Source organism: Falco rusticolus, chromosome 4 (assembly GCF_015220075.1).
Source record: "Falco rusticolus isolate bFalRus1 chromosome 4, bFalRus1.pri, whole genome shotgun sequence".
In the NCBI taxonomy this organism is placed as follows: domain Eukaryota; kingdom Metazoa; phylum Chordata; class Aves; order Falconiformes; family Falconidae; genus Falco; species Falco rusticolus.
The window spans coordinates 38,220,670-38,233,310 of record NC_051190.1 but is presented as its reverse complement, the minus strand read 5'-3'; the positions used below and the strand labels follow the sequence as shown (position 1 = coordinate 38,233,310).

The following is a 12,641-nucleotide window of genomic DNA, read 5'->3' as shown; positions in this document are numbered from 1 at the left end:
AGCTGAGGACATTCAGTGTGCTCATGCTCAGGGAACTGTGAGTGCCTTTTGAGTGAGAGAGGGCTTCACATTTGCTGAAATTCCAGCAGTAACTGTCAGGTGCTGTTCAGCTATAATAGGTCATTTCATTAACTGGTCCAGAACTAAACCAGCTGAGGTGCATTACTGCTGTTTCCCAAGAAGCCAATTGCTCTACTATGCTGCTGTTAGTTTATTAGCTCTACTGCACAGAATAACAATGCATATTAACCACATTTAGAATTCATATAGACTGAGTAGAGCAGAAACATAAGGAAAGATCGCTTGAAGTATTTATTGATTATGCATTGGCTGTTTAAACCTGGAACTCCACTCCTTGTAATTATACAATTGGACTGGATACAGTCTGCATTTAAATAACTTACAGTAATCACTAGGATTTAATTAACCACCATACTTGCACAGTGGCTGTGAGTGCAGCAAATGGTTCAGAAATACAGGAACCCAAGCACTGGAGCAAGGACAGTGTTGTGGAGACTGGGACAGACAAAAGGTCTGCCAAAACCAGACTAACAACGACGCACTGGCATGGCACCAATTAGCACAGAACCAGTTCTTCTCCCTCCCTGGGCAGCCCAGCTATCCTGCTTCCCAAGCCCAACTTCACAACTCCAGAGGTACCAGCACATCCTGAGTTACCAAGTACACCCCTTGCAGCCTTGACTGCAAAGTTTACGTGGCTTAGACAATGTAGATGGGATGGAGATTTCTGTGCTGCTTTAGGCAATTTTTATCCCTCCTGTAGAGCTTCTGGGGTTACCACTGAGCTCCTATCAAAGGCAGGGAATATCACTAAAATGTGTTTTCTCCCGAGAGAGGCCAAGTGCAGTTCTTTGATGCACCTACTGGAGGAATGTTTCTGCACACTGAACCAATGCAGTTACACAGTGCAACAATGACAGCAGAATGGTCTTAATGTGCTCTCCTAGGTGCTGCTGCTAGCATAGTTTACCCTTTCTGCTGCAGGCTGTGATTTCTGACTGCCAGCTCACCATCATCAATGTGCCAACACCTCATTCACTCTGTCAGGAAAACCAGCAGTTTCAATTAAAATGCTTGTTCACTTTGAACACAGCAGATTTCCCAAATAAACCATAAGGATCATCAGTGACCGTACTCATTACCATGACACAAGGAGTCATCACAGCCTGACCTCTGCCTGGATGAACTTCTGTTCAACATTTGATGTTACCTAAAGACCAACGTCTGCATTAGCCATTAAAGTTCAACATTAGCCATTAACTAACCACGTGCAGCAGCGGTCCACCAGCTGAAGGTGATGGGTGCTTTGGCACTCTTAACTCTAGCCTGCTGATAAAAGAGCTATGTTATCCTTGCAGGAGAGGAATGATATAATAAATACCATTTTGCTTACCAGAACACAGTCAATGGCAACTTTCATCATCTTCTCAGCCTCATTTATCTCCAAAGGTCTGGCAATAGATTCTGTTCTTGCTTCCTATGAAATAAAAATATACCAGTACATTTAAACACTATACAAAGGAACTGATATATGCAGAACTGAGGGTGGTCAAGCAATAATGACATGATCATCTGCATAATTAATGGAATAGGATTTAGTGTTTATTCACCAAGGCTCAGATGATTTAAAGAACAGGAGATGATGAAAAAGTCAGTTAAGTGAGGCTAAAGATTAACACTGAGGAATTAAGGCATCTTTTCAAAACAAAGTAAGTGCTATTGTCTGAACTGCAAGTATTCTTGAATGCAGATCTTTGGAAACTGCACTGGTTATTACATGTTGAGCAAGGTATGCAACATAGCACAGAAGATTTCATCACCTTTACACCATGACCTGTGAAAACAATAGTGTAGGTAGATGAGCATGGTGTCACAAAAATTATGGAGTAACAAGCACTATGAACCCATCTAACTCTGCCAGGCAGCTGCAACAGGCAGCAAGTGCCTCCAAAACCCATATGAAAATCAGATGATGCAGATGTATGGACTTCTCTGATTTTGATAAATAAGTGGTTCAGAAAAACAAACCCAAGTGATCCTTGTTTATATTCCAAAGGATGAAATAACCTCTTCCACTCTCAGCAGTTTTGGGGATGGGCTTATCGGTATTTAGTGTGCACCTGTCTGTATGATGTCTTACAACACTGACCTGGTCATTAAATGAAAACACTGCATTACTTGTTTGCTACTGGGAGGAGAGGAGGGAGATTTTTGCAGCTCAATGTCCTTAAAATCATCTTATGTTGGCAAACCATTTGGTAACAGGTGGATAAAGATGGAAATAGCATCTCTCTAGAGAACATCTGACTAAGAATCTAAAAATGCTTTAAACACATTGCAACAAGCTGTACCCAGCCTACTACAAGATGAATTCTGGAAGCAGATACAATCACTTTGTTAAGCTACCATGCCAGACACTCCAGATTGCCTAAGTAAGTACCAGCACAGGCAGCCTAGCTCCCTCCCTACCAAATGAAGTTCAGGGAGTTGCATGGTGAACCCAGCCAGGGAGCTCATCCTGCCAAGAAATGATTTTTGTGCTGAGCTTATTCCTCCACTGGATCAGTCCTCTGAATAAGCCTGCCACATGCTGCAAGAAGGCTTTTTTTCCTGGCACAAGAAAAGAAATAGAAGAAATATTATGTTGGGGAGAGTGACAGGAGTTACATCTGTTGGTGGCAGTGACAGCTTACACTGCCTAAAGCGCTTGTGAACACTCCCTGTCCACACCGAAATACAAGCTCCAAGCAACAGAAAGTTAATTTCAGTGAAAATAAGGTACAAAGGGTCTGCACAATACATATTCCTGAATAACTGTACAGGTAGACACTCCTGGAGGAAGACCAAACAAGAATAATGTAGCTCAGTAGCAATTCTGAGAACATCATGCATTTAACCAGCTCACCAAAATGCCTATTTATTTGTGAGGACTTTGCTTGAACTGAAATGGCAGCTAGGATCAGCCTGCTGAAGACACTGCCCTGCCAACTGTACTCAGTTCTTCTGACAGAAACATCTCTGCTACAGAACTAACATATTTAATAAAAAAAAAAAAGTTGATCATTCAGCAGGGCGGAGGAAATTATTTTCCTTCCTGCTTTCTAAAGAGATAAAAGAAATAGCAAGGACCTTAGTTTTTAATTATAAACAACTCCCTTACCAATTTCCTTTCAGTAGTCAAGTAAAACACCCACAGAACACGCACAAGTCACTGCAGTGTGTATCAGGTCAGGGTAACTGATGGGGTTTAGATACACGGCTGAGGATCTACCCTTTTAAGTTGGAAAAATTGACACAAGTTTAATGTCTTTTCTTCTTCACCTTCCCTCTACTACCCATGGAATTTTCATGTACAAAACACAGTCTTCATGCAAGAATCCACATAATTTTCTACAAGGTTCAGTCCTACATTAACACCTGCTTAGAAGAATTTGTCAGGCCAATGAAGAGTAGTGTAAAGACAAGAAACTTGTATTTTCAGACTGTGGAATCAGGGTTAAACTGGAAAAGAAGAAGGTCAGGGCAATTAAACTCCTCCCACCCCAACAGATGGGCAGGATGATCCAAGTGGACCATTATAGCTTCTGTACATACACGGCTCTCCCCTCTAAGACCCTGCATTTGTACATACATTTTTCACTTCACCATTACAAACAGTGCCATTAACCTAATTTTGACACTTTAGAGTTGTAAACTTAAGTGAAAAAATATAGTAAATATAATGGAAAAAACAGTAATATATAATGGAAATACAATGGAAAAATAAATATATTTTGAGACTATCGAGAGCTGTACACAAATTTTTTAATGGATGTTTGTAACAGCTTCCCTGGGTACCCTTCACTGGGCCATTTCTTGTTATCCTATGAAAACTTCCAAAGAGAAAACTTTTATTTTTAATATCTCTTTTCAGGAAGGACCCTGCAACTGGCCATACAGAAGAGGATGAAAAGGCAGGCAGCTCACATTAATATGCTGGGATAAAAATAAACACCCCACAAAGATTACAGAGACGTTAGGAAAAGCATCTACTTTAAAATACCAAAGTTGGTAAATTTAAATGTTTTTAAGCCATTAGAAAATTAAAGAAATTAATTTAACACAACCACTTTGACTATCTCTGACTCCCTGCATAAGCAAGTACAGCACATTTTCCTTCCAGCCCAACTCACCCTTACTGGTATTTCTTACCGAATATAAAATATGCAGTAACATGACAACTGAGACTTTTAAAGCCTGGCTTTACACAAAGGCTCATCTGTTTGTGCCTCAATCTGTGGCTACACATAGGCTGTATACTTGAAAGCAAAATCAATTTTCTAAATTTCTCCACATACCAGATATTACATTTCCACTGGCTATACTCACAATTCCTTGTACTCAAAAAGTGTGCAAACAGAACTGAGCTGAAAAACATGGCCTCATTCATTTTCTTTTAAAGTAATGTACTCTTTGCAATTAGGTGTACTAATCAGAATACACATTCTAATACTCAAGAGATTTCCTTTAAATTAACCATTAAAAATAGAGTTCTCAGGAGAGATTAAAAATATAGAAAAAATTATCAAGGCAAGAGGAAGTGAGAAGCAGAACAATTTAGGGCTATGCCTGGTAATTACAACTTGAGAAAACAAACATACCCAAAAACATAGAGGTATTCATGAACAAGCTGATTGTTTACCATTTACAAGTGCTTCCTGTTCAAAGTGTCCAAGAGCTCCCTGGCTATAGTCTTACATAATAAATACTAATTAAAAATCAGGGAAGCCAAGTGTAAAATTATTTCTGATGAACTAAATCTGACAATTATTAAAGAAAACACACAAAGACACACAAGAGACACCATTTGCTGGCATTATTTATCCTGGTTTGACTCATATTTGGTGCTGCATGGAAGGACTGAGACTTTAATTCTTCAAGTTTTGAATCTCAATTTGGCTAAAGCCAATTGGAAGTACTAATAAATTAGTTGGCTGGTTTACACTTGAAAACTTCATTTTCTTTGGAAATGAGAATTTCATTAAAGTAAGAAATATTTCTAATCACAGGCTAGCTGACTGCCCAATCAAGCAGAACAGAGCACAGCCTGACAAGACATTCCCCACAGGACAATGGAAAGTTAGTACTGAAGCCAGCTTTGCCCAAATTGCACATTTTGGCATAAAAGGTGAAGATAAATTTCCTTTGAGCAAAACTATACTGCAGTCATTTCAGGAAATAACACTGATCTTAAAGCCTTCAAAACTCCATCTGCCTAAAGAATTTACTTGTCTCAAATCCGCATCCTCACTGAGCAATGGTCCCCTGGGTCAAACACCAGCGAGGGAGAAGGCCACTGCAGATCTTCAGAGCAGTTCTGTCCACAGGACTCAGATCAGCAGCCAGCCTTCTGGAAAAGGTACTGAGCTGCAGTTCTGGCTGTCTGCTGCAGCAACCAGCTTTTGGTGGAGAAGTCAGCCTGACACAGGACTGTGAGTTACCATCACTCTCAACGCTCAGGTTAGTGTCACACTACAGCTTCTTTCTGCTGAAAGATAACAAAGCAACTGGTTCATCTAACCAGGAGTTACCTCGCTCAGCAAAAAAACATCCTGTAGGATACAAATACAGAGGTAGTAACTTTATGAAACCTTCTTGCAGCTTCACTGTCAAACATCTAGATAAATATAAAAACGCTGTTGGAAATATAAAATGCAGAAAAGCAGCACAGGATTTGCCTTTCCTGTCACTAAAGACCTGTTCCACAAAGCTCTGCAGCCTTAAGTTTTCTGGATGTGGAAACAAGTGGATCTCTCTGCCCTTCCAGGATCATTAGGGAATACCTATCTTTCATTGAAAGTATAGTACCTTTTAGGGTATGTACACAAATCTCTGAAATACATGGTAACATGCAAATGACTCCGCTGCCTGAACAGATGTGTCTACCGTCATCTTCCAGGTAGACCCTAAGTCCGTATTATATTTGCCATCTCTCTTCAAATGTCTTGGACACCCTCAGACATCTGAGGTGAGACTAGACGCCTATATTGTGCCTGTATCGCAGATTTAAAAAGCACAGTATGGGTCTGCCATCTTCCTGAATAATAGAAAAAAAAAGGCAACTTACCACCAACGACAAAAAAACCCAAACCAAAAACAGGGACAAAAGCTCCTGAAAGTTTGATTTCAGCCCACTTGCATGTCAAATATAAGACAAGAAATATTCTATACTAACAATTAAAATTGTTGAGAAGCTAAGACAAAACTCTCCAAAAGCATCAGGAATTAGCAGTAAATACGACAGAGGGAACTGGTATGTTGTCAAGTGTTATATGGGCTCCACAGACCAAGTACTGGCAGAGGGTCAAGATAGAGCTCCTAGGATCTTCTGACCTTAGCAGAAACTGGTGACAGCGAACAGCACTTTGTAAGTACATTGCACCCTTCCATCATGTGCAAGGTGTTACAGTCTGATTCAGAATCCTGATATGAAAGAGAACATGGTGAGTCCATTCTGAAATCTAGAAGCACCTTCATGGACTCGGTCGCAGCTTGGCTCATTTAGCTCAGAAGTCAGATCTAGAATGGGAAATAGCTGTACTGCCACTTGGCCTTCTACTGAAACCTGAAGAGCTTCTCTAAAAGTCAGCTGACTGTCAAGGTAGCAGCAGCAATGCCAGCACTTGTCTATATGTGGAGGTTCCTGCACAGTGAATGAAGGTGCAAATTTTGAGTGCACTTGCTACTTTGCATTGTCTTGTTGACAAAACATGTTAATGTGCAACAGGTAATCCATTCAGCTTCACAGAAAACCACAGAATGAGTTGAGCCGGAACGGACCTCTAAAGGCCATCTAGTCCAACCTCCCAGCCATGAGCAAGGACATCTTCAACTAGATCAGGTTCCTCAGAGCCCTGTCCAGCCTGACCCAGAATGTTTCCAGTGATGGGGCATCTACCACCTCCCTGGGCAGCCTGTGCCAGTGTTTCGTCACCTTCATCACAAAAAATTTCTTCCTTATATCTCATCTGAAACTCCATTACACCCCTGTTGATACTCCCGTCTCCCTGGGTGCTGCAGTATTAATATGGAACACTGAAGCCATCCTAAATTCACACACTCCCGTGCTGCTCAGTAATGTCACCACGCAGAAAGCCAAATGCACTTACTAGCCATAAAAAGCAGGGGCAGAAGGATGCTACTACTATCTCTGCAGATGTGCCCCACCACTTCCCTCACTGAGAATTTCCCCCCAGGAGCTTTATACTCGGTTGACAATGAAGATCCACTATTACAAAAACCATCCTGCAAATATGCCCAGTGAAGCATTTTCAACTGGTAATGGTTTTCCATCACTACACATCAAAAACTGATAAAACACCTTCCTACATACTTGGTGTATGGATAAATTGATGCACACATCCTCTGAACTGCAGTAAGAACCCAAGGCAAGTAATTAAGCATGACCAGTGCACAAGTCAGTCACAATAAATGTGGCATAATATACATATATGCTGATGTGCTCAAGGTCTAGCAGAGGTTTCTAAACATCTTTTTTTATCATTCATATATATGTGTGTATATATATATATATATATATTTGTGATAAGGACAGAAAAGAAAGCTTTTTTTCTAACACACCAGTCTTGCACCAAACCTTTTTTGACCACAGGTTAAATCCTTCCTCATTTCTCAGAAGTGTGTAAGCCTGATACACGCAAGTTACCCCCTCACTGCTACTGTTGCCTTCAGTCTTAGTCCGGAAAGCATTACATCCCCTACTCCCTGCAAATAAGGGTTTTGCAACTACTGCTGTCTATGCAGGCAATCAAGCTTTCCTTTTGAAAAGTTTATTATTCAGGGAATTTACTAACACACACTGTGATCACATTTGGCCAATATAGGGAATGGATCATTAGGGACCATTATATATGAACAGGAAGGTACAGGAGGGACATTAAAAATAATCCAGACCTTCTGAAGTAATCTTATACTTCCTAACAGCCTATCTTCCTCCTCAAGAGATTAAAGGTCAAGATAATTGAGAATTTTGCTGCTTCCAGGCTATGGTGTTCTCTTGTATGCTTGTCTCAGCAGTCCACAAAGGGAATCCACAGAGACATTTCTCAACTCAGCAATGCAGAGCCCTCAATCAAACAGTATCCGACCCCCCCCCGGCTATCCCAATGCGCAAAAAGCATACCATTCTGAGATCTTAGAAGAGCTGAGATGAAGAACTAACTGGAAAGCACAATTTTTCTCCAGACCAAAAAGAATCAGAAGGCCTGCCTAGCCAAATAAGAAGTAATCTGAACATATGCTTTGTGACAGAAGAAACCCCTTACAAATGTTGGCATACAGACTGCTGAGGCAAGAAAAATGGAACTTCAAACCTTTCTGACAGGCACAAAGTTAGGCTGCTCTGTTCCCTCCCCACACACCCCTCCAGGTCCACCTGTCTTCTGGTTTAAGAGCCGATTCCACCGAATTACCCTCAGCTCACAAACCCCAGCACGTGCTTACTACATCCTTACTAAATCTTTAAAACTACATCTCCTACATCCTTAAAAACTTCACCTCTAATTTACTTTATGTAAGGTTTCATGACACGCTGCACTGGTAAAGCTTGGATTAGTCCACAGGACTACAGGGTGTCACTTAATGGATCTTTAATCAGGAGGTAGCTTGTGATGTCTCTGGCAAGAGTCTGGCAAGATCACAAGGAACATAGCTCCTCCAGCAGAGCAAAAGCTAGGTTTGTGAGTGAATTTCCTAATATAAACAAATAGAAATGTCCTTGGATAGCACTAACAGGTGGATTTCTTTTTTAAAGGGAAAAAGACCAGGGTCATCAAAAAGGCAAGACACCCAGTCGGGCAAAAATCTTTTCAGTTTCTCCTTTTTATCTACATTCTTCTGTAACAAAATTAGCAATTGAATGCCCTTTCCTTATAGATAACATATAAGAAAACTTCAGGAAGGGTTATGATTTTCTTAGGGAAAAAAAGCAACAAAAAGGAGTATGTCTTCCAGCAGCACCTTTCAGACCTCAAAGATACATGAAGATGTCATGCAAAGTTGCAGCAAAGGTAGGAGCAGGCATTGTGTATGCAGCAATACCACCTACCCAAAGAAGTGAATTAAAAGTTTAAACTACATCGAGCCTTTGACTTCAGTAAACATTGCCATACAACTCGGGTTTCCATTCTCAGCAAAGCTTAACCAGCAGTAAGTGGAGTGGCTGGTGTATTCTTGCAACAGAAGTACCGGGGGGCTCTCTTTGGGCAGGAACAAAGGCATTTTAAATAATTAAAAACAGCTACAATCACTGTCCTTATGTTTAAGCCCATTTTCCTCTTATGTAATTAAAATTTTGACATGGCTGTATTCTGTGTCTCACAAAGGAAGGTTGGGAATAATGAACAAGCAAAACCTCACCAGATATTCAGAAGACAGCGTTTCTGATTCTGCCCAGTTAAGCGGAACTTGGTGCAGAGTCACAGGTTTTGACAAATGCTGTGACATACAAAAGATGGTTCAAATGCGATTTTCTTCGCTGCCAAACTAGAATGTTTTTTCAAAACAGTCTAGAACTGAGCTACAAGAATTCAGATCTTCCAACGAGCTGACCAAATTATCAATGCACTGACATAACTGGTCCACAAACTGCAAGGAGAAACGTGCCATCAATTTATAGCTGATGCTATGCCTTCAAGCCAAATACTCCCAGGAAGTTCATTACAAAATCATTTCTTACATAAAACACACCCACAAATACTATATCCACGCAGCACACAACCACAGTTATGATTGAAGCAATCTAACACACAAGACGGTATTGATCCAACTATATCTTACAGATGCAAGGATTAATTTTGGCTTCCCACTTTGCAATAAACGCTTTTCCTTAAACCTGATAGGTTAGGTTTTGGTTAGAAGCAGGTCAGTTAAAAAAAAAAATGAAGCAAACTAGATAATTCTCCAGAGTTCTGGCAATTTCAAGTTACTTATTTCCACTAGAAATTGTAAGTGGCAACTTTGTAACCAAAGCACAGGAAATGAGAGAAATTAGTTTATCAGCCTCCCCCAGGCAGTATCTCACGCCCAGAACTAACATTTGGCAGATAGAAAATGTTTCCAACACTACAAATAAAATATTTTTTGTAGTTAACTTTCAAAGAGTACTGAACAATGCAGCTGTCACTCAAATCAGATCTGCCTCTCTACAGAAAGAGTAGGTGGCAAGCCACACCACCGTGAGCCGGGGGAGGCAAGGAGGAAGGGTTCTTTAATCAAAAAGCTGCCAATAAAGAGATCCAAGTTAAATGTCCTTAGTGGCAACTCTTTTTGTTGTAACTAATAGTGTCTCAGTTCCACAGCTGGATCTAAATGCCTTTGGCACTCCTAAGAGAAGTGTTTCACAAACTGAAGTCAGTAAAGAGATTCTTAATGACTTCCATCAATTTTGGAACAAGCTTATACTATGCGCATACATAACAATAACACTCACAGCAATACCCTGTACTTAGAAATTCATTCTCCATAGATTGGGAACACTTTATATGGCTGTTAAAAGCTTTAATCTACAAAATTACAGAAATTATTTACACAAGAGGATACATGGGGAATAAACAGTTTGTTCAAGGTCAGATGGAGTAAGCGCCAAGAGGAGCGTTAGAAAACAGACCCACTGTGTTGCTCATCTTCAGCACAAGCTAAGGACATTTAAAAAAAGGTTATTTTCATCTTTCTTCAGTTTTACGTGGCTTAGAGCTTACTAAGAGGCAAAGAAAATAAAAACAACCTTTTCAGAAGGTCAGAAATATTTATGCCTGCCATCAACACAGAGGAAGTTTTATTCTTGAATTTTTTGCTTCATTATCTTACTGTGTCTAATAATTTGGCAAGGCTAAGCAAGGCAGCTTCTTGACAGGCTCCTGCTAATGTGTCCACAGGACCTCTGGCAGATGCAAAGTGGCAGGCACTCAGAGCCAGTCAGCTTTGCTGAGGTGTTATAAATGCCCTGGATTTTTCGTTTTGGATTTTGGATGGTCGACGTATGAGAACTCTGGAGCATCCTTCCTCAACTAATCACAACTGGCCTTGACAGTCATTACTGCTTTATTTTGTGCTAAAGAATTATTTGGATTACCTCATCACCCCACCCTCCCCCCAAAGATTTATCTTGCCATTTTCCCCATGAATGACTGATCGCCAGCTGCTATAGGGTATAGCAGACCACTGACTTTCCTAACATCTTTTGGCCATTTACAAGACCTGAGCAGTTAGCTGTGTAGGTCCAGAGGCAGCCACCACGCGTGGAACCCAGAGTGAATGCATAGTAAAGTGGTGCTGCATTTTGCCTGAATACTGACATTAATTTTGTTGCTGCTTTTCTTGATTTTGGGCTTGACAGGCTTAATCACAGCACTGGTATTTTCAATTTCTACTTCTTTTAATCATCCTAAGTACTAGTATAGCATATGAAGAAAGAAATCCAAACAAATTCTCCCATCCCCACCTGAAATCCAAATCAACCTCCACCTTCGCCATAAAAAAAAAAAAGTAGAAAACAGATTGACGAAAACCAGAACTCAAAGTGCCTAGTTACTCTTCCAAAACTAGCTATAAACATTCTGAAAAGGAAGGCTACATCACAATGCAATGCAGAGAAAGTCCCCCTGGCAGTAAAGGAAACAATGAAGACGAAGACATATGTCTCCATGCACAGAATTTTCTTTTCATCTAGGGATCTCATGGTGTTGTAGCAAAATTCATTCATCAATTCCACTACACACTACAAATTTCAACTTAGCAATTTCTGTGCGCCAAGACTTGAACCAGTAATGGAAACTGTAAACTATTTCGCAATATTTATTGTATTTATTTAGTAAGGGTTAAATGCATTTTAAAATAAAAATTCTGTGTGTCTACCATTTTGCTGCAACAGGACATCAATAACTTATGCTGTGCTCATCCACAGTTGGTCTACAAACAACAGAGCTTCAGTGTGTTGAAGAATTCAACATTTAGCTCCAAAGATCCTCTAACCAAGTAAGAGCTTTCATCCCTTTTCCCCTTAGTGCTGAATTGCTCCCCAGAGTTAACAGGGCCAAGCTCCCGTTGAACAGTTACCTGACAGTGCAGGTGACACAGCCACAGCACCACACATGCCTCGCCTGTACTTCTCCCCCTTCCCACCTGGTGCTCCACAACCCACTGCACAAGCTGGGATCCACTGGCAGCGGGATAGGAATCTCTTTACACATCTGCAGGGCTGGAACCAAATAGCTCCTCTTCACATTTAAGCTTCCTGCTGCTTTAGGATTGTTAATCAGGAAATGCCTTCCTCTTCTATTTACAATATAAAATGTGATTTCTTTTTTAAACCAAAAATGACAATTGTGATTTTCATCTGATAAAAGTATATCTTTTGAGTTGTCTTTTTTTTTCCCAAAGTCTTAACTAACAGCATCATAGTCTGAATTCAGCAAATGAATGCCTGTAGGTTTTGTTTCTTGCTCTGTTCTTAAATTAAAGTTTTCTCTACATCATAAATTAACTTTGAAAGCAGTTTACATATACATAAGAACTATATATTCAGTCAGGAAATAATGTATTTGCAAAAGCATCAGAAAGGC

General features: G+C 40.3%; 1 protein-coding gene across 5 annotated transcripts in view; it reads right to left on the bottom strand.

The window, feature by feature from the left end:
- CLUAP1 (clusterin associated protein 1) overlaps positions 1–12,641 on the bottom strand; it is a 68,630-nt gene that overhangs the window by 45,341 nt on the left and 10,648 nt on the right. For all 5 annotated transcript variants that reach the window (XM_037386319.1, XM_037386321.1, XM_037386322.1 and 2 more), the window contains one exon: positions 1,415–1,498. In XM_037386319.1, the coding sequence (XP_037242216.1) occupies positions 1,415–1,498 (84 nt within the window). The remainder of the gene's footprint in view (positions 1–1,414; positions 1,499–12,641) is intronic.